This window comes from Egretta garzetta, unplaced genomic scaffold, assembly GCF_000687185.1.
Source record: "Egretta garzetta isolate BGI_Z169 unplaced genomic scaffold, ASM68718v1 scaffold248, whole genome shotgun sequence".
In the NCBI taxonomy this organism is placed as follows: domain Eukaryota; kingdom Metazoa; phylum Chordata; class Aves; order Pelecaniformes; family Ardeidae; genus Egretta; species Egretta garzetta.
Window position 1 is genome coordinate 2464523 of NW_009260596.1, and position 23268 is coordinate 2487790.

The 23268-nt window shown below is 36.1% G+C and overlaps 1 protein-coding gene across 8 annotated transcripts in view; it reads left to right on the forward strand.

The window, feature by feature from the left end:
• RGS7 (regulator of G protein signaling 7) overlaps positions 1–23268 on the forward strand; it is a 265953-nt gene that overhangs the window by 115720 nt on the left and 126965 nt on the right. For all 8 annotated transcript variants that reach the window (XM_009644704.2, XM_035900245.1, XM_035900246.1 and 5 more), the window contains exon 2: positions 4080–4176. In XM_009644704.2, the coding sequence (XP_009642999.1) occupies positions 4080–4176 (97 nt within the window). The remainder of the gene's footprint in view (positions 1–4079; positions 4177–23268) is intronic.

Below are 23268 nucleotides of genomic sequence, written 5' to 3' on the forward strand. Positions count from 1 at the left end.
GATGATAGGACGAGGGGGAATGGTTTGAAGCTGTGCCAGGGCAGGTTTAGGCTAGGCATTAGGAAAAACTTCTTCACCGAAAGGGTTGTCAGGCTCTGGAATGGACTGCGCAGGGAGGTGGTTGACTCCTCATCCCTGGCTGTATTTAAAAGGAGGATAGATGAGGTGCTTAGGGTCATGGTTTAGTGGTGGGATGGCAGGGTTAGGTTAAAGGTTGGACTCGATGATCTCAAAGGTCTTTTCCAACCAAAGTGATTCTATGATTCTATTCTATGATTCTATGATTCTGTGATTCTAAGAGGTAGTTGTTTTTTTGTGGCTTAGGGCTAAAAAAGATCCCATTGCATGATCAGAGCCAGTCAGGCTTAGCCAGGTAAGCACATAAGAAAAGAACTGTGAAAGCCTAATTCTGAGTTGAAGTGAAGTAGTTTATATTTCACTTTTGAGCGTCGGGTCAGGTGACTCAGAAGCAAACAATGATATATCAGGAAGGAAAATTATTTTATCAGGCAGCATCTTGTGTTTCCCAGATTAGACTTCTTGAGCAAAATCACATGAAGATTTTCTTTCATCATTCTGATTAAACTATTCTGCCCTTTTCATTGTCTTAGGTCATTGTTTGATGAATGACGGAGAAGTGCCTTGAGTGCTGCTTCCCAAATATAATTAAATGAGATGTTTTTCAGTGGGAGAGATTATATATTTGCTGAATTTAAAGCAGCCAAAACAGAAATAGGGACTATGTATATTAAAAGTTAAACTGTGCTGCTGCATATGTTGGGTTAGATGTTTTTAAATCTTTAATTGAAGTGCTTTTTTTTTAATTTTACCTTAATTTTCTTGAGTTCTTATGTTTAAGATTTAAGATGACCACAAAACACAAGTGGCCTTTTAGATTTTTGCATTAAAAGGAACAAAACAAATAAGAATTTTGTAGTCTAACAGGTAACATACAGAATCCCAGGTCAACTGTAAATAATTAGGAGTCTGCTGTGGCGTTGTATCTTGTTTCAGAACATTCCCACTTGTCACCAAAATCAGGAAGAATAAACCTTGTAACACCAATGTAGTGTTAAAAGGCAGGCATTCTTTATTCACGGCGCCAGATGCACGGGGGATCGCTCCACCTAACGTGCATACCTAGCACCTGTTTCAGTCAGCTTATATAAATCAAATATATACCTATTCATTACATTCATACATAATCAGTAACATTCTCTCTAGTGATTGGTATAAATTCTCTTGCTTCCTATGTAAATTACTGCGCAGACTCAGTTGTTCACTTCTATTGTTCTCTTTTGAGTAGGTGGTATCATTTGGGTAGGTGGTCAATGAGTCGGTGGTCGCGATCTCCCCCTGCTGGAATTACCCCTTACCTGCTTGGCTCTCAGTCTTGGTAGTCCTAACCAGCTTTCTCGGCCCACTATACGAAACTACCTTCCATCTTCTTCTTTTGACAGGTGCACATTGTCTGTAGTTTTAGCTACATTAATAATTACCTTAAAACCAGAGACCATAGACATGATATACTATATTCATTGTTCCTGAACTTAGTGTTCACTTGGGTAGGTCTGTACAGAAGAGAACATAGCAGGTTTTGTGGTTGCATTTTGTAGTTAGCTGATTCGATCCCATCACCCCAATGCTGAAAACTAAAATACGTAACAATTTTATCAGTATTTTGGTTACACACTCACTTATGCAGTAATCTTTGTGCACTGAATTAACCAGGCAGTTCACAGTGATGCTGTCCAGACTGTGAGCTGCCTTTTGCACCAAGGGTGTTCACTCCTGACATGGAACAATAATCTGGGGTAGACATGCAGGGGAAAGTGTAGTTTTGCAGTGCAGACATCCTAGAGCTTGCTTTACTAATCAAAACCAGAGAACACCCCCAGAACTATAGTCCCTATCAGAGTTAGGTTTTATACAGTTTAGATTAAATCTTGTCCATGAAGCAAGTTTAGGAAAGCTTATGTGAATGTCATTTAACATTTTATTCCATATACCCTCAAAAGACTGATTACTGACAGCACTAGGAATGCTTTGCACTCTTGTGTGTTCCTGAGAAAGAGGTAACTGTAATACTATATTCCAGGATTGTGTCCTAGATCTGTAGTAATCCTTGTTACAATGCAAGCATGCCTTTATTATGTTGCCTTATGTATGAATTGTCTTCTAAACTTTGTCCCAATGTAACATACATTACTATTCACTCTGCAGTTCTAGCAATATTCTTATAAGCTTATGCTGCATGTATGAAATTTATCATCAAATTTTACTTCTGTTAATTTCTATAGAAGACCATGCACCTATGGTTATAATTTACTTCATTGTTTAAAGCAAAGATATTCACTGAATTTGAGTGACTTTTTATTCATTTAAGGGCTTAGTAGGGTAGTTTACCAACTGAATTTAGAAGGAGTTGAAACAAGCCTTCACTTGCATACATAATAAACGTAGGGACAGATTAAATTTCATAGACAACAGTTTGTCTGCTTGACAATTTCATCAGAACATTATTAATAGCCTTTTCTATTCAAATAACTAAAATCCACGTCAGATGAAAGTCATTGCAATCTTTTCTGTTACATTTGTACATTCCTTAGTTGTGAGCAATCGACTCAGTCTTCCACGTCTTGCTAACAATATCTACTTGTGTGTACTTTCTATTTTGCACTATGTCACTGCATTTGCGTTCTTTGGGGTGTTAATGTATGATCCATAAGTACATGGAGCATGTGAACCTCCAGACACTATTTGTATAAACAGGTTTTTCATGAACAGTTAAACTAATTGATTTTGCTTTCATTTTTGGTATGTGTTTTTGGTTTTTCCCTGTGTACACCACTGGTGACCCCAGCTCCCTTTCCCTCTCCTGGCTCTATACAACTCCCCCATTGGGCCAATTAACGCATAACTGTATTTGCTGGTTTGTTGTTTGCTGATTTGGGTCATATGACTTCTGTGGAAAAAAGGTGTATAATAGAAATTTGTCTGTTAGTCTCTTTTCTCAACACAACCCAGCCACAAACTGTTAATGAATTCTTTGGGAACCTCCTGGGGGGACAGAGATGAGAGAGAATTTTTTTTTAAAGATCTGATTAATAAAATAATACAAAATGCTCTGTCACACAGAGTTTATCGTATGAGTACGTTGGTGATTTAAGGAAAAAGGAAGGATGGTTGTAATTCATTTTATCACAATATCACTGAATATTTTGTGAAGTTAGATATGCAAAGAAAGAAAGAAAGATAGAAGTTATCTAATGTGTAAACTTAATTACAAAATGTGCAAGAGTAAAAACTGGCATTGTCAGCCAATGACTATCTAAATATTCTTTATGTTTTCCAGTAAAGGGGCTTGCTGTTTGTAGTTCACATGAAAGTGAACCTTTGGCTTGGACATAATTTATAAAATGTATGGGGCAAATTACCCTAAAAAATTGAGTTGGAAAAAATGAGCTAATGTAAAAATATAGACAAATACAGCAAAGTGATTTTAAACGTTTTTATACCCACTCCATTACCTACAAAAAATCTTACATTTCTCACTCTGCTGTCTCCAGGGATGCAAAATTGCATCATGTTGTATCTTTTTTCCTCTTCTCAAAAGAAAAGAAGGAATTTTTGCTTTGAACTTAACAGCGCTGTTTTTGTTTTGAACAGCCTTTTTGGCTGTATCGGTCCCCTAGAAGGGTGTATGGGTCTATTTTGCTTTTATATGTCACACAATACCAGTAATACAATCAAAATATGAAGTTCTATATCCAGCAGTGTTTTTTAACTACTTCTTTTAACCACTTTTAACTAAATATTTGTTCTGCATTGGTATTTCTTTCTCAAGAGACTTTGAGCATATATATTTTTTTACTGTTGTCCACGAATAAGTTACATGAAGTTTTTTAGCCTGATCAATAAAAATATAGAATGTAAATTATATGTTAAAAAAGAAATAGAAAGAGTGGACCTGTAAGTCTTAGGAGACTGATCTAGGTTTTCTTGAAGAATTTATTTTAGGAAATAATTCTGGATTTCTTTATTCTTCCTTTTTTTTTTTTTTTTCTCTCTGTGTTCAGATGGAAGACGTCATAGCCCGCATGCAAGATGAGAAAAATGGGATTCCTATTCGTACAGTCAAAAGTTTCCTTTCCAAGATCCCCAGTGTCTTTTCTGGTAAGAGTCAAAGTGAATTTAATACTATTCAAAGTTTCCACTGTACCTTATGTAAGGGAATGCTCACATGGAAAACACTTTTACCTGAGTGCTATGGGGAATTCATAGTCATGTGGTCTGGAGGAGACATTGACTATCCTTCGAATACTTCAGTTATAGAAATTTTTGGTGTTTCTCTCACATTGGAGTGGGTTTACACAGAGATATTTTTGTCCTGTAAATTAAGTGAAGGGAATACATAATTTACTACAAAAAGTCAATGATCTAAAGACGGCAATATTTTTATTGCAGAGTTTCTGTGTTTCAGATCTGTTTTTTAGCCTGTTTTCATGGCCAGTATGAGTTTAGTTTATAGGCCAGTATGTGAAGAAAAGAACTGCCATAACAGCAGAACAAAAGGAAAATCATCACTGCTCTCTGCAACTGACACTGAATTATGGCTGTAGACATTTATTACATTTATGATCTGCTTTTGTAGCTGACTGCCTGTGTGTGCCCAGGAAGCTAAGACTGAGATGTCTGTGGTGATTTGCAAGACAGTTGTAAACTTTATAGCTAATCCAAGTCAGTATTGTCCTATGCACAAACATCTGTCCATTTATTAATTAACTACTGTAGTATATTTATTCATTTATTTACATACTTTTATATCAATTTATCTATTTATATGTGTGGATATGTATCTTTTTGTGCTACCTTTGAAATACATGCCATTGTTGAACCTACTTTTTCCATACTCTGGTAACAGTTGCAATTTTTTGTAATGCAAAAGGTAATCCTTATATAGAAGTATTATATATATGTTTGTACTGTCCAGAACAGAAAGAAGAATTCCATACTTTAACTTTCAACCTTTGGAATGTTTTTGCTAGTGAATAATTCTGGCACAAAGAAGGAAAGACTCTTAAGAGTGAACAAAATGTCTTAATTATTTTAGAAACTACTTGTACAAAAACTAGCCTCTGAAAAATGGACATTTATTTCCCATAATTTAGTACAGCTATTATCATTTAATAATCCTATTAAATGATCCATATTAATTGTTATTCTCTGCCTTACCCTGAGTGCTATGGTTTTCAAATTAAACAGACTGTGGTTACTTGTATATCAGGAGACATTATTTACCAAAATGTTTGTTGGTTTGGTTTCTTTACTGGAAGAGACATCATACTTTTAAAGGTTGTGTTAGAATATATACACAGCAGTACATAGCGGTCACTGATAGAACTTTTATATTGAGACATTAACTTTATCAACTGCAGGGGGAAAGAAAAAAGCATAGGAGCGTTAATTTTTTTTCCTTTGCAGATTTTCTCCCTCAAATACCAGGGCAGTAATTTTTGCTACGCATGACTAAAAAACCCACCAGAACAGCACAACTGTCATTTTAGTTTAATTAATCTACTTTCCTGTCAGTTCTCTATCCTGGATGGAATATGAACCCTTCAAACCTTTGTGTTGGGAGTAGCGGGTTTCTTTTAATGTGCTAGGATTTTGTGTATATGTAGCAAATGAATCTCAGATTGAACTCAAACCTATTGATTGCTAGGAAACATGGGAGTATATGTCTAAGGACTGTGATGATAATAATGAAAACGTGTGTGATAACAGCTTATACTACTGTTATTACCCATAAAAGCATCCATATGAAAATGATTAAATCAAGAGCAGATGCTCTCCAGTGAAAAAATACATATATATGTCTATATGCTCTCATATATATCTCTGTGTGTTTATGTGTAAAAGCATGTAGTATACCCAGCCATCTGTCCAGGATTATGTCGCATAAAAACTGGAATTTTGCAATTGTTTGTGGGGAGAAGCAAAATGGGTAGGTCTACCACAATTAAGTCTTGTTCTTGCCAGCACTTATAAAATACCTGTAAGAGCCCTTTAAATAACTTGTAAAAACTAAGGATGTCCATAAATTGTCTGTAGAAATAGTGTCTCATGGGCTAGCATTTTAATTGTGTTGTTATAAAAGCAAGAGAGTTGGTTTTGTTTACTTTTATTTCATAGTATTGCTTCTAAAAACAGCAAGTGAAAAACTAGTTGAAAGTACAGTCAATTTTGAATGCAGAATTACTGACCGTATCTGTTTAAGGATGACTACATTAGCAAAATCAGCTTGGGGAATGCTATCTGAATTTAACCTTTTAATAGAATGTTGTGATTATAATAAATAGGATGATGTGACTGTATTATCTCATTTACTGAGTCATTCCTTAAATGTTTTTACAAGTAAAATATCCATACAGAGAAACATTTCAAATACAGATAATTCTCTATAGGCCATACACATTGTTGTGCTTCAGAAAAACACAAACAAAAATAATGCTAAGTTAAAGATTATTTCACCTTGTGAAATTTTGAAAAAATGATGACTTATATTGCTTTATATTTCATATATTCTTAGAAAATGAATAAGTAGATAATATTTGTATATTGTTTTTTATGAGCAGGCTGCTTGATTTCAGACACGCCATTTTTGTTTCATTTCTTTCTTGAAATCTTTCAAAAATAAATCATTTATTTGTCTTTGCCTGATTAAAATGCTTTAAATGAGTTTGCAAGCTATTTCATGAAAAAGAATACAAACCCGTAGATGTATGCTAATTAGTATTCATATTTGTATCCACATTTAGGAGTGTATCAGATTGACTTTATACAGCAAATTTATCTGTGGTGTAAATTCACAGTAGATGGTGAATTGCAGACTAATTTGGATAATAGCATTCCAGTCGAAATGGATTGTGAAAAAAATGCAGTCCTTGACAGAGCACCAATATATAATACCTGCCAAGATAAAAATCTCTGAAAACAAGCTGGTAAAAACAAAGCCATTAGTACCTATCCTGGTTTTATACCTCATTCCTTAGTGCTGAGAGATTTTTCCTAGCTGTTTAGCATTAATGATGCTAATGATACTCATCTGAGTTCTTTCGATAAAGTACTCTATATAAAATTATACCTCTTTTTATGCAAATAACTGTGGTGAGCAACTTGGTATGTTACAAATTCTTTAACAGAAATGAAAGGGCTTATTATACGTAGAAATAAACAATTATTGTAGAGGGAAAAATGCATCTTTATCTAATTCCAAATGGGATTCAGCATAAATGAATCAGTGGAAGTACAGCATTGGAAGCTGACTACTCTGACTTTTACTTGTGCTGCCTGCACACCTGCAACCTGTTGTGCTCATCAGTGAACATCTGTGGTATATTTTAGTATGTCCAGACAAGCAAGAGTAAATATCAAACACCCTGGAATTATTCTGTACTGTAGCTTGTTGGGTCTGATGAGTTAATGGTTTCATTGCACTCAAAGCTTATTTTACACCAAGATCTGCATCATTCACTATTGCAGAACAGATATTTACAGTCTCCATGCTGAGCTTTTTTTTTTTTACTTTTTCAATTTTTTTTTATTATTTGACTCAAAGAACTGCTACACATGGCTTTTTCAGCATAATTCTATCCTGCCTCATCCTGATACTAACTCACTGCCTTCTGGTGCCATTGTAGCAGTATACCGTATGCCTATTAACATTTCAGCCAAAAATGGTTTTTGTGAAAGACCCGACTTTATAGAGTCTCACTGAATTACCTCATCCAGCTAGTGCTTTTGAGGGTAAGTACAATTAGGTCTTTGAACAGAGAGAATGTACAATGTGTTGTAGCAGATGGTCTTTGTAGTGATGTTTCACCTCAAGCTGAGCCACCCACAATCTTACGTGCAAGTAGTCTCAGACTGGATGCAACAAATAGATGACTTTGCATGGATAGCTTTCCAGAAAACTGATTAATATACATATGTACCCTAGTACATTCATGGCTGAAACCAGATTTGCTAGACTATATTTTAGATCCTACACTGGTCACTGTTAATGGAAATTCTTCTGGAAATTGTAGTATCGCTTTAGTCTCGACTGCTTAAACGTATAAGCAACACTATGGTGTAAACCTTTATTGTTTGAGTAATAGCTTCCCATCTTTGATAATAGAATAATCTATTTTTATTATGAACACTACAGTCTGCTTATGCCCTTTCACATTATAATCTTGAGTGTGAAAATCACACCAGAGGTTGTGGTTTAAAAATGGCATTGTTCTAAAAGTGTATCCTCTACCAGAGCCTGAACTATCTCTGAACTGAACTGATTATACATCAGGTGAACTGGAAGTTTCTTGAAGGAGGAGGGATTGAGTCAGTTTTCTCAGTAGCTTTAAGCATAGTTACATGTCTGGGCATCTAAACCTGGGCTTGAAGATGAAACTGAAACAGTTTCCTATATGGGTCTTGGGAAATTTGACTGTTTAATGCCGAAATTTTAGTTATCCCTGTCTATGGATCTAAGACACTTTCTATAATTAATGCTGATGACCACAGTCATGGGCACTCAGTTTTCAAAGGCACATGTTTAAAACAATGGTTCATGGCTGACTAGACTGCAGTAGTGCAGTAGCTTTGATTTGAAACTTTAAAGGCTCCAAAGGAAAAAAATAGGCAGGAGAGTTGGCTTTTTCTGTGTCTTTATGCATTTTGATGAACAAAGGAAGGGCTTGCTGTTGTTGTCTCCATGGTTTTAAAATGTTTTGGAGAAGGGAAGAAGATAGTTTATATAGACATCTTGCCAGTCAACAATAATAATTGCATGTCGGTTGTCATGTGCATTCTTTACTAACACTGATTAGAGTGTTCGGAATAAAAAGAAGGCAATTTGCTTGGAACATGGTTCACCATTAGGCCTGGAAATGGATAAAAAAACTTGCTTGAAATGATGAATGTAGGGAGTCTGACATATGAATCATAGGGATTAGAAGGAGTTCTAAAATATCATTTTTATTTTTACTAAGGGGAGACAGCAAGTAAATGCCAAACTTTTGCTGTTCATTTTCAAGCAGAAAGAAGTATTCAGAGTTTACGGATAAAGCACTGCAATAATTGAGGGTTTGTTTTGGGGGTCTTTGTGGGGTAGGCGAGTGGGCTGGTCAGTATTAGTACTAAAAGCTTCGTAAGCTAATCATAAATTAATCAAATTTCATTAAGACAGATGTAGTGATATAGTAGTGTCTTATGGTCATTATAGAATGTCAGTGTGATGCTTTATAGGACTTTAAAGCATATAATACTTGGATATGCTTGGTGATGAAAAAGACCTGTGGAGAGCATGCCAACTGAGTAGTGTGTAAGCATGAACAAGGGACACTTATTTGACGGAGCAGGGAGAACTATGAGAAATAGAAGTTCAATTACAGAACACATGCGGAGACAGAATAAAAAGTATTCAAGAAAAGTGTGCTCATACTAGTGGTTACTGGCTGTTTCTGATGCATCGCTCAATAATTTTGGAAAGTAGTCACAGCCTGAACCAACAAAAAGAGGAGAAGAAGATCAGTAGAAAGGTGTTTTTTTTAACATCTCCTTCTGAGTTAAAGAGAAAGTGAAAAGATTCATTTACCTTTCCCAGGAAAATATAATCCATATGAAGTCTTTAGTTTTTTCGCATTCCTAGATGTGAAGCTGATATTCTACCTTTTCCATATAGACATTGCGTTTTCCCATTTTTTTAGATTATTGCCATCATATGCCATTTTTATTCTTAGTTTTTCCTGATCTCAGAAAATGCTTATTTCTCTTCTGTCTGGGAAATTGTTAAAATAATGAGATGTTGCACTTTGATTAGCAAATGTATTCATATAATCATTAATTACCAGTCTTTATTTAAGCTCTAGTAGTAATATGCTTGGTAAAGATAGAGAATTTATGTGTTTTAACATAAAAAAATGGTCAGATACAGTGAGAGACCCTAGAGGAAAGCAGTGTTGTAGTAGCTCATCTCACCCACAAATCAGAGGTGGGTGAGCCCAAGGAATGAGTCATAGGAGGTAACTGCAACAACAGTATTGCTTGTTATATCAAGGCATGCAGCAAAAAATAAAGAGTGGTACAGTGGGAATTGGATGACTCAGGGGACTAATAACAAGAGAGTGAGTGTTTCATCTGTCATTAGTTTTGATCTTTCCCAGCTGAGTAATGAGTTGCTAGCATCTGATGACTTTTCAGTGCTGCATGTGAAATGAGTTGATAGGTTTATCCACTTCTGTACTGGAGATTACCTACCTGAAATGCAAGATAAGAGAAAGCTCTACTACTTGGATTGACAGAAAAAAAACCACAAAAGCATAAAACCTCAATCTCTGGTACCTCTGAATCAAAGTAATGTTGCATTATAGGGAAATACAAGGATTTGGAAATTTTCATTTTTTTAATACAATTTCTGGAACAAATTAAGCATGTAGGAGAAGCTACGATTCCCATCTCCCAGTCCCATAATTTTATGGACCTTTTTTTTTTTCCCTCTTTAGTGTCTTCAGTGCTGGGTTGATGACAGGTTCCTACTTTCTTGTTCCCTCCAATTCTTCATTCCCCTTTTCTTGCATCCTCCTACAGGTATAATTTAATCGTAGAATCATTGTTGGTTTCTTTAAGCCAAATCAGCCTCTTGTTATTTGCAAACAGAGCCTTCAGTGTTAAAACTGTAAGCTTGCTACCTTGATGAGGTTCCAGTCTTAGTAAAATGCTTTGATGAAAAGATTTCTCTCAGTACCTGAAGGACAGGAGCTAGCTTATTCCCTCTCCTGTGCCGTTTCAGAAGACTTGCCATCTTTACAGTTTCACTTTTCAAAGCAGAACTTTTGAGAATAAAAAGTTAGTAATCCTCTATCCCCAAATGAATAGTTGGTTTGAAGTTAAAACACCAATCTCTCTTGTGTGTCATTTCTATTCATCACTTTGTCAGAGTGACTGATTTGCATTCAGATGTTCATGGTCTTTTGGGAGTGGATATTTTTAAGGAGAAGGCTGGTTCTCTTATTGATATCATGGTCATGATTTTTAGAGTCATGAGATTGACTAAGTGGTGCCATGAGATTGGACATACAGTCATTTCAAAGTAGTGAGATAATTAACTGGTTGATGAGTGGTGCTTTGTATGCTTTACCATTTCAGAAACCCAAAGTAGATATTTGAGTGCTGTCTGCATACCTCCTCCTCCTGTTTCTGTTTGTTTGCCTTGGCCACATCACTGGGATTGTAACTATGGCCAAAGAAGGGTGCTCTTAAACTGCTTAAAACTTGACAGAACTTCTGCATTTTATGGAAAATCGGCTTAGCGACAGTGTTTCAGTTGTGAAGCTTAGAATGGCCTTGTGGCAAGCTGCGGTGGGCTGGGATCAAATAGGAGCTGAATGCTCTTATTCACTTGAAATGAAAAGTGAATGAAAGAAATGAAGAACTGTTTCCAGTAACTTTAATGCTCCAAGATGATTATGCTCTTTTCATTTTAAGGCATGTGTTACTATCAGACCTTTAATAAATCACTATCAGAATTAAAAGCTTTTCAAAATGTGGAAGTATTTTCATTGTTATTTTAAACAGAACAAGAAATTCTTATTTAAATTTTATTGCTTCCTCCTAACCAAACAACAGCAAAAAATTGTATTCATGTGTTTACCTTTTAATTCAGTGGCGATTGTCATTGGGAGCATTAGTAAAAAGATGAAAATACAGTGAAGAAAGTCTGAGGCAATTTAGCAAAATTGTTCTAGGAAACTGAAATACACTGAAAACCCATTGAAAAGTCTTTTAAAGTAATCTGTGTGCAAACCAGTCATTGTAAGTGTCAGTTCTCTTAAAATCAGTAAATATGAAAAGCTTATTTTCAGACATTTGCAAAAGAAATAGGTCTAGAAGTCAAGCATTAATGGGCAAAAAATTTCAATAATTGTTCTCTTATTGTGAGATGAGGGACTGCTGGGAAGATTCATCTTTGTTGTTTGTCCACATGAAGTGCCCAGTTTGAATTAGATGGTCCCCTGTTTCCCAAATGCTGTGTAAAGCCTTACAGCTCAGCATGTTTCTGGAGAAATAGCTCTGGGGAGTGTTGATCATAGATACAAATTTGTTCCTAACTTTTCCTACTGTGTTGTTTTGCCATGAAAATAATTCCCTCCCTTTCCTTACACAACCTTCTTACTAACCTCCTTGTGTGTAAAATTTTGCCACTGTTTTTAGTGGAACAGGGTTGTATCTTTGAAGTGTGAGTACTTTTAGGAGGAGTATGAGAAAACATTCTGCCTTCACTGTGGCCAAAAATGTACCTAGTTTGCCACCCTTGATGCCCAGTCTCTGGACACTGAACACTTAACATTCATGGAAAATGTATGGTGAAAAGGGAGCCCTGAATCAGCCTTACATCAACCTGAAATTAGGAGGAATTTTTCAATGTATCACAGCTTTGCTTTAGGTAGTTTGTAATTTTTTTCTGGCATAACACCAGTTAATAATTGTGTTTTGTTTTGCTGTTTTTATATCAGCAACTATGAGTAGTACTTGCAGAAAACAGAGAAATAGCACCCTCGACACACACAAGTATACACAGCTTGCATGTTCATGCCATATATATTTGCCCATGGAGGCAATGCATAATATATCACCTTAAAAAAAACCAAAACCAACAACTTTTAAGGTGATATAAACAGCATCTGTAGTCACGATTAATAACATAGGTTCACTGAAGTCTGTTATGTTCATAACCAAAGCCTTGTAGGAAGACAACACTAGAATACATCTAAAGAAGAGTGACTGTACAGAAATATATTCAGGGGTTCTATGAAAATGGTTTTCCTTCCTGGCTATCTCTTGGAAATTTCTTAGAAAGAAGTACTGTTGCTGTTGAATAGAAATTATTAGAACTAGTGAAATAAAGATCAGTGAGAATTTTTCAGGTTCCAGGCACCTGTGTTTTAAAGTAATTGTTTTAATTAGGAAGCAGAGCAAAGTATACTACTTGACTCCATCAGTGTGTGAGGTACTTCTATGACAACAGAGCTGTTTGTTTAAATCATGTTGGAATTTTTTTACAGAGCAATTAGAGGTACACAGAAGAGAAGTGTTTTCTGAGAAGAAAGAGTCACTTCTGTGTTTGCTGTCACTAATTTCAGAGACAGGAGGGAAATTTGCTGCTCATGTTAAGAATGAGGAGAGGAGGTATATAACTGAAGACAGCTAAGTCCCAGCAAGAAGTCCTTGTTGAGTGTTAGTAATGGTCTTACCACAATGTGAAATCTGTTTCATGGTACACTTGATAAATAGTCTTGGAAACTGTCCCAGAAATGAACATCCATTTAAAGACAAAAAGAAAAGAAACCCAATCTGGTTCCTCTAAAGTCAGAAGCCTTGAGTCCAAAAAGTATCCATTATCTTGCCAAAAATCAAAACTTTGCAATAGTACCTAGGATTTGTAGGGGTGGTTTTGTATGAGCGCAATGTAATCCTAAAGCTGGGAATGTATGCTAGTAGGTTTAGGTCTTGAATATATCGTCTATAGAATGGAACGGAATAGTTAAAGGAAATGTCTGTGTACTAGGCTGTAGTTAGGCAGGTACTGTAATTGTTTTATAAATAGAGACAATACATATTAATATAATTACACTGCAGAGCACACGCTGAAAAATATCCAACTTTTAAACGTATGTGGTATTGTACGCTGTTGTCTGGTGGCATGGTTTTGGTTGACTGGTGATTATTTATTATATCCATATAGGAAGCAATGTAGACATATAATAAGTATTGCTGGTACAGATACAAATAATATATTATTTAGAGGTATCCTGCTAGGTGTAATACAGTGTAAACATATAAATTTTCTTTTCTTTTTAAGATGGTACAAATGCATCTGGGATAGTAGTCCCCTATTCCTCTTAAATGACATCTAACATTGACACATTTGGGGACATTTCAAGCAACGTAATTTCTTTCTGCTTCACTTTTACCATTTTAGTACATGAAATTGTATTTATTGTCTTTAAATCTACTGTTTTAAAGTTATTTGAAATATTTAAATGAACTGCATGCAAAGAGAAAGTGGTGCTGTATTTGCAGATTTCAATCTGCCATTTTTACAGCCAGATGCATATAGTTGTCCAGCAGTTAAAATAATGAAACTAATCAAAATCATTCCCTGGAGAACATGCCCCTTAAGCAAGAAATCAAGTTAGCAGGTTTTACAAGATGATGCGAGATTTAGCTCCTAATTCTGTTGGTTCCAGCTATGAGGAAAAAGACTTTGTCACTGCAGTTGCATCAGATGACTGCAGATTTGTCTTTGCAAAAGGACAGCAAGGAATAAATTTTAATAATTGTAATTGTTTGTTTTTCTGCTGAAGTTATCCACAGACTAGTTTTGCATGGTGCTTTTTTCAAACGGTATATGTACACTTTATAATAACAAACGTCACCATAATATCAGGATTTTCCGTGTTGGTGGGATGTTGTTTAATGACCCCACCTGCAGCAAGTAAGATGCACTCAGTCTAACTTTGCTTTACTAGGAGCTAGTGTGCATCTGGATTGTCTGGAACTTTTTTCCTGAGCAGTTGCCTGGTATGGGCCTATCTGAGTGTTTGTTTCAGCTTGGACATGTTTATTGAAGTGATTGATCATGATGCATATTGAGCAGTCTGTTTTATCTGTGTGGTGTAACTTCATGCATGAAATTTGTATTTGCCAAGGATGCTGAGTATTTGTGATGGTAAGAGAAGCAGAATAATAAGATCTGAGTTTTCATTTCTTGGTTGTTACTGCGTGTTGGGAGCTAGCTGTCTGAAAACCAATAAAAAAGTCATTAAGGATTCTTGCTTTTGCTAGAGCTAGAAAGATATCCCATGCCACAAGAATTTGAAATACTAAAAACATTTTTCCTCCTGACTTAGGACAAGAAGCTAAATTCTCAGCTTTCCATGAACCAAAACTCTCTGGGTTTAATTTTTTTTTTTTTTTTAAATAAATAATATACCAGAACAGAATATAAAATGGGAAGTTTCTTTTTGGAAAACATTGAAAACGAGACAATTAAGACTTTTAAAGAATTTTAGCTCAACAAATAGGTTTTCCAAAAAGTCTACCCCTTTGGCATGGAAAAAGTCCTGAAAAAGTTCTAATTTTATTTGCTGCCAGCTGTGTTCCTCACAAAAAGTAAGATTCATTAAATTAGAAAGTCACCCACCCAGGAAGTAAAGGTAGTTCCATGCAGCTCACTGTAGTAGGCAATCTTTCACTATACAAATAAATGGACCATGAGATACTAATAAAAATAATTTTAAATGGAATAATAAGATCAAGAACAATTTGTTATCAGGAAATAAGAGCACTCAAATGTGTGATATGTTATTTACACAGCTGCATGCATTTGGTAGAGCCTATTATAGGATGCTCCTGAGCTTCACAGTAAAGGTCAGATACTGAGTTTATTGTTTAAAAATCTGCTTTCTAGTCTTTGCAGTTGGAGAGTGACCCTTGATGTTACAAAACAAGCATGTAAACTGGCAAGAGTTACTCTGTTTTCCATGGTCCCAGCCCCACAGACTCAGCAGTCCCCAAGGCCAGAGGGTGTTGGAGGCACAAAGCCCAGCGTTCCTGCTGTGCACCTTGCCATTTTGCTTCCCCTACAGCATCCGACTCTTTTTGCTATAGGGATGGAAGATCTCGGTAGGGATGCTCTTGGTTTACTTGTTTCTCCTGTTCGGGAGGATCACTGGAGTACATGCTGCTTTCCTGCACTGCTCCATGGAGCGAGGGTGTAGACCACAGTAGGAAATGGGCAGAGCTGTTGTAGCAAGTGCCAGGAAGTCAGGAGGTGCAGGCTGGTGATTTTGATGTTTGAGGAACAGAACAGAAACCCAGGACTCTTCAGGAATCCAAGTAGATGGCACAAAGAAATTACTTGCAGGGTCCTCCATTATTGGCAGGAAGGAGGACACAGACGTTGCCAGGACTTGGGCAGTAGAGTCAAACTAATTGGAAAGCACTGACAATATAAAAAAAAAAAAAAAAAAAGGAAATTAATATTAACCTCCCCTGGTAGTGCTTGAGTGTACGACAGGCAAGTACTGGGGGGTACTGATGGGCAGAGACTGATGGGTATTTGATGAGTGTTTCACTGTTAGAATAATGTAATGTCTATGAAGGGTTTGAATTGTTGCTGAGAATTTCGTTCCATTGTATCATATAGGAAACACCAGACACAGGGTATTTGCAGCAGGCAATTCAACCACCTCAGCCCTTCCTGAAATATTTATGTTTTGAAGGGTTTTGACACAGTGCTTTGAAAATAAAAAAGCTGGTCTTAAAATAGTACATATTCTTTTTACAGACCTACAGGAAAGGTCTGTAACCTTTCATACTACAACAGCTAAATATGTAGTTTTAATATACAAACACCAGCAAGGCATATGCATTTCAGGAATTTCAGTATACCCATTTGGATCTCAATTTAGCCATGAATGCATGCAAATATTCCTTTTATGCATTACATTGACACAAATTGTATGTGAGTTAGCCATTTAAAACTGCTGCACATCTTTCTTGTGTTCTGAATGTGTGACACGTTTGTGGAAAATATTGAGAAGGCGGTCGATGATTAGGCTGTATTTTTCTTTCTCTTCAGAGCCATATACCAAATTAGTATGTGCGTATAGGGGTCCCATGGATATCAGCACCCCATGTGATCTCTGATATCTGAGGCCAGAATCTTTGCCCTTTAAGCTTTTATAAGCAACTGTGACATAGCTAAAATGTGAAAATACTTCATAGAACTATAGACCTCTGTAGACTCTTTACCTTTTTGTCAGGGCTAACTTCTTGTAAGTTTTGGACTTAGTTATTATGGGCTTGCCAATCTTAAACAAAATAAATATATAGTAAAATGTCCAGTTGTTGCCTGAACGACTTTATTTCTAGAACAGGGAATGTTTTATGAATAGAGAAAAGGCACTGGGCCAAACCTGCCTGTTAATGGTTTGTTTACAGAAACTCCACCTTCTGCTTTTCTTCCCACCCCTTTGCCCTCTCCTGATTTTTCTAATTGCTTTCATCAGTAATCATTTTGGGTTGAATTCTCCCTGCTTGTTCTCTCTTCACTTGTTTTCTGAGTAGTAGTATTTTTGTGTTCCTACTATCTATATTCTAGAAGTGGGTGTTTTTAAACAATTTTTTCTAGTCCTTTCATAATATTAAAGGCATCTTATTCAATAGAAAAATCAGAATTCTGTCTTAATGAAAGGTGGAGGTGGAGTGACTCATCTCTTGTTTTTGTGCCTGGGGTCAAATACAGTTTTACAGAAATACTTAGGCCTTGTATGTTACATACATCTTTTTAGACTGTTGATATATCATCTAAAAAATTTATCATGAGTTCTAAAATGAACAAGCCACAAAGACATAGTTACAATGGTCAACATTTGCAGGTGGACCTCACTTGCTCTTCTTGTGCTGTGGGTTTGTTGCTCTGCACTGGAAGCAGATAGAAAATATGGTTGTGTTACAAAGAGCATCATGTTATTCAATCAGGATTTAGGAGGCTAATCTTGATTTTGTGTCACGCTTACATGGAAGCTTCTGGCAAGCATGATGTCCCCAAACTCTGGACTGTTTAAAGGCCAGTAATTGAGTCTATTGTTCCAGAAAGTGCATGGAAAATTGGTCATAATAGCAATTCACTCTTCTAGGACAGCTGGTGAAAGTAAATAGGAGAATGCAGTTTGCAGCACTTTTTTTTTCTCTAGGTCTTAAAAATACATTTCTTCATGTTTAAAAAGAAAAAAAAAAACCGAACAAGTAGGATGTCCATCTTTCTCTGTGTTTTGGTCATAGCTCTTTTCTCCTTTGGGGAGCCATGCAAGGGACAGGGAACACAGCTTCAGCAAGCAGTGGTATGCTGTTGAACTACTGAGCAGGTACCATTCAGCAGTGGTTGTCGCGAGCTCTGTCAGACCAGTGCGAAGTTGTGCGAGTTGAATGGCCTAATACATTGTTTAATTTCATGTGATGTAGCTGAGATTTAGGACGCTGCTTATAAATTACCTCTGCAGTGGGTTAAATAAGTTCTGTAAATTAGTCTCAATTAGCAAAACTCTCCTTTTATTCTGCGAGATGATGTGCAATGTTTAATCCAACCAGGCACCTAACTGGTTTTGGTTTAGTTGATATAACTACACTTTTTGGATGGTGCTTAAGCCTGTTATTTCTAATCATTAATGATGGAATGCAAAATAGATGTACAATTTAGAAAAGCATGTGAGGAACTTTATACAGAGAGACAGCCTTATTAAAATGGAATTGTGTATTAGGCAGAAGAAAATGAGCCATGAAACACATGCTATTGTAGCAGGCTAGAGGTATACCATTTTTAGAGAAATACTAAAACTGCGAATAAAGTGACCATCAAATACCTTTTGAAAATGTATTTTAATAGAGCCGAGATAAATTGACAGAGTAATAAATTTAAGCTAGCATGCTAACTGGAAAGTTCCAACTGAGAAACAGAGGACCACCTACATTTTAGGAAAGGGAAAGGGACTTGTGAGCTCTCAGTTAAGAAGGAAAACTTGCAACAGACTCCTGAACAGGAAGTGAGTTGGGAAGATGGAATGCAGAATTAAAGCTTTTTAATGAGAGAAGGAAAAGCATTACCCGGCATGACTAGTTTAAAGGCTCCAAACTGCTTGAAGATATTTGCTTTTTGATCAAAAGCATTGCATGTTTTTGGAAACAGTATCTGTTTGGATTATTTGGGAACAGTAATTATCCATTTAGGCATCAGAAAATAAGAAAAGCCTTCCTCAAAGAGCATAAATTATTTAATGTGGAAGTGATGTGAGTTTTGAAGGGCTTCAATACTCTGAATTAGGCTATTTGAATTATGGCTATCCATGATGAGGTGTGCATCTAGACATTGACTTCATTCTCTGGGGTAATCTTACCAGACTGTAAGAACAATGTGTCTCCTTAAATTGTTTTGGAAAAGACTCCAACACATGCATACTGTTATCCATTTACACTTGTACTTGTGTTTTAAAAAGTAGTATTCTAATTAATTTCAGCTGAAAAGTCACTGCTTGATAGCTGAAAAGTTTAAAAATGGAAATTTCCTTTCCAATTTTATTTTTTTAAAGCAGAACAGATAGCAAAATAAATATTGAAGTGAGAGGGTGAAATAGCAATTTAGTCCTATATATAATAAATCTATTTTAAATAAAATCATAATTGTTCTTCTGAGAAGTGGACCCCAGTTTAAGGGTTTTGTGTCAAATATTCTTGGATCCTTTGTTATAAAAGATGAGATAAAATCTATAATTCAGTGTTTGTGGAATGTTCTTCTGGCATACTTCTAGAGCCTGGCTATTCAGTCCACACCATCAAACTTAGACATCAATATTTGCTGAGTCTCTGTGCTCAGTTTATTACGAGTCAGGACAAGATAGTCTGTACTATCTGTACTCAGAAATGGACTCTTGATGCACAGGTAGATGTAGTGAGAGATGTAGAAGGCTAGGAATAAGAGGAGTAAATAAAATACCATTTAATGAATGATAATTTATGATCTCTGTGCAAGACACCGCGTGCAGATAGAGATAACTATTCTTTTTAAAAATTGAAATGTCGTTTGTGGTATAGCAAGGGAATCACTGAATTTAAATGCTGTTTTTTATAATGAACTAACCAAATAGGACATTTAATTTACAGCAAACAGAAAGAAAAAGGGTGACTGCACAGACCACAAGCAAGAGTTCTTAAGTTTTGCATTAGCTACAGCAAGCATATAAACAGGCATATTATGAAGCAAAAAAAAAGCAGGATATATGTGTTGTAATATTTGCAGTAGATGTCTTCAGTCAGCTGAAAGTCTTCTTAAATCAACATATCTGTCAAATAAAAAGGAGATTATAGCCCTGTGTCTCAGATCTAATAAAGATTTGGATCAGTATCGGAAACCTTGTTGGACCTATCTTTTCTATTATTTTGGGAAGGAAAAGTTCTTGCTGACATAATTTAAAAAATAAAATATGCTTTTCATCTGTGATTAGTATTGACTTGGGAAGAAAGAAGCAGAAATAGAGAAATCCCAAATAGCAAATTCTGCCTTAAATCAAAGGTGCTTTTTTGCCACTGGGCATTACTATTTCCAATACTTGATTTTTCTCCAGTGAAATGAACACTGCAAATATAGTACTAATAGAAGGAATAGATTAATTTGAAAGATCTGTATACACAAAAAAATACTTCAACACCTTTTACAGGAACAAAAAAATTTAGTGAAATCCATATAGATTTAACTAGATATTCTTTTACTCAGAATCTAACTAAATCACTGCACTAAATATATACTTCAGCACTGATAGTATATGTCTCAGCAGCTATTAAAAACAAATCTAGTTCTTATGATTATGGGTAAAAAGCCTGAAACTATTAAGTGACCACAAATGAGATGGCACCCAGCAACGTCAGAGAAAACCAAGAAAAAAGGCACCCACTCCTCTCATCGGGTCAGGCCCTATCCTGCTGCTGTGCTCAAGGAGGTGGGAGTCCTGCGCTGCCTCCTGCCACTGCCAGGAGCTGGGGGCCTACAAGCGGGTGCTTAGTGCAGCTGCCATCTACTGAAGTGCAGAGCTTGAGGTCCCCAAACTAATCTCATCCAGCGCTGCACTGTGTGCCCTCGTATCAAAGACAGGCACGTGCTGTGGCTGTGTTAGAGGCTTTGCTAATTGTGTCTGGGATCTAACAAAATGCAGGTGCACCCACTAGGATCTGGGGTTTCGCCTTGGGTTTCCAAAGGTGTTTTCTCTTTATCTGCAAAGTTCTTTACAGTTTCCAGCTGAGGGTGTTTATTAACAGCGTCAAGCCTAGCATTGAAGGGCACAAATTGCCCTTTAATGGCCATGTGTAAATGCAAAATAAGCCTTTTTTTTGCAAACCAGTTTCTGTATAATGCAGCAAACTGAGTGTATTTAGCACTTTGAAAAATGGAAAGGGTGCGGTAGGCATTAAAGCACAAGGAATGCGAGATCAATATTATATACATGCTATGTTTTTCTCATGACCTTTGTATCTGGCAGATACTTAGGGTAATATATGGTTATAGCACAACAAAAAGAGAGAGAAAGCCTGAAGCTAAGCTCTTTTCATTGCTTGAGTGTTCAGTTTATATTCCCCCTCACCTGCTTAAGTAAACACCACAGAAAGAAAAACCCAGCAAAACAGTGCAATGACAGTAACTTTTGCACAAAGTAGAATCAAAATTTTATGGATTAAGACAGAATTTGACATCAGTAGATTTAAAAATGAGTATAGAAAATGAGGATTAGTGGGTGCAAACTAGTTAGTTCTATTTCATCAACACAGGCTCTGTTTTGAATCTAAATAAGTCAAACATTACTACTCAAAATGCTACCTTAAGAAAACAAACCCAGAAATGTACATTTTAAAAAGAGTGATACAATTAAGCAGAAAGACACTAGAAAACATATGGTAGTGTGAGATAATATGTAGCTCAAGGGCATTGTTACCTAGGAAGCGTGCTATCTTGCAATACCAAAATCTTTGGAGATCCTTATGGTCGTTAATAAAATGGCAACCTGCATAGAGAAAAGAATAAAGAATTGGCTACACGAGGCAGCTACAAGCTGTCCTTAGCTGAAGTACCTATTAAGAAGAAAGTACTAAATTTATAGGAAGAAAATGAGTTACGGGAGAGCAGAACTTAATAAGTGCTATATAATATGAATATATACTAATTTGCTACACATATGAACTCTAGAAAGGTAGGTAAACAGTATTTAAGAAAAATGTCTTTTAAGTTGCCCTAGTGGATAATGGCGGTCAGCAAAAAAAGCTATGATATGTATAGGCTGTAATGACAAATATAATTGCTTCATGCTTTGTAGGGCAAATTGGCAAATTTGCTTGCAAATGTTTTCAAGTTACTATTTAAAAGGAAGACAGCCTAACAAGTGTCTTAAAATCTCTCTCCTTTAAGGGAGTCATAGGATAAAATGTGATTGGTTAAAACCAAATAGATCGCTAAGATTAATAAAAAATGCACCAAAACCATAACCCATTTATCTTAAGCCCAGCCACCAATGCAAATGATATGAAGAGTTTTCATATGAAATAAAATCAAGAACAAGCCTGATATGCTTAGAAGCCCTGCCTGAATTCAGCGTGTAAAACACTGACCTTTATCTGTACGTTTCTTGTATCTTGCATGGCTTTTATAAATAAATAGACAGAGGCTGATTCATTATTAAAGAAGTACTTGCAATAGCTAGTTCAGCACTCTAAAAATCAATACGTTATTAAGATTAAATCTTGCTCATTTGAAGTGACATGAAAATTTGCTTGTCATTCCTTAATTACATTTATTTAATATTTTGAATACAGTACTCCTCTTGTAAATGCACAAAAAAAAAAAAAAGAAAAAGCACCTTCAGTCTTTCTAGTGTTCTCTAAGGCATATTAGCATAACCTGGAATTACATCTTTTGGATTTTCATCATTGACTTGGTCATTCTGTCTTTGTGGCAGCACGCTATCCATTTGGCGTCTCTGGTCCCTGCTCTCATAGCTATAAAGTGAACCATGTCTTCATCGGGGTAGTACTAGGGAAGTTAATGTTGCTAAAGTTCTTTCACATACTGTTGTGCAAATTGTAATTAAAATAAATCATTTTCTGTAATTCTTTGTTGGGCACTTTCTAAGTTTCATATCTTTAGGAGATGCACTCACTTAAATGGTGCATCTTCTGGGATAAGCTGAGTATCATTACCCGTTCCCCTTGCTAAATGCTTTTTTGATCAGTGATCATTCTTATGACAAATCATATCCCTTGTGTCAAATATAGGTAATGAGGCTTGGAGCAGGTGACCACATGAGCCAAAACCAAGACAACAGCAGGCCCTTCAAACAGCATGTTCTTCAATAGCCTGTTGTCCTACTTTTGTACATATGCCCTTTTCTTTCTTTTTGCTTTGTTTTCATTACTGTCACCTAACTAACATCTAAGACATTGCCTGTCCAATGCCCTGGCATCCCGTCCCCCCTCAGCTTCCCTGCGCACAGGGAGGAGGGAGCACAGCTGCTAGATAGTTCTCCTGTTTTAGATATGTGACTTCAGCTACCAGCATTTGTCTAGGTTTCCTTGTCAAGGCATCAACTGTACCTCAAACAAAGGAGGTATTTTTGATGAAGGGAG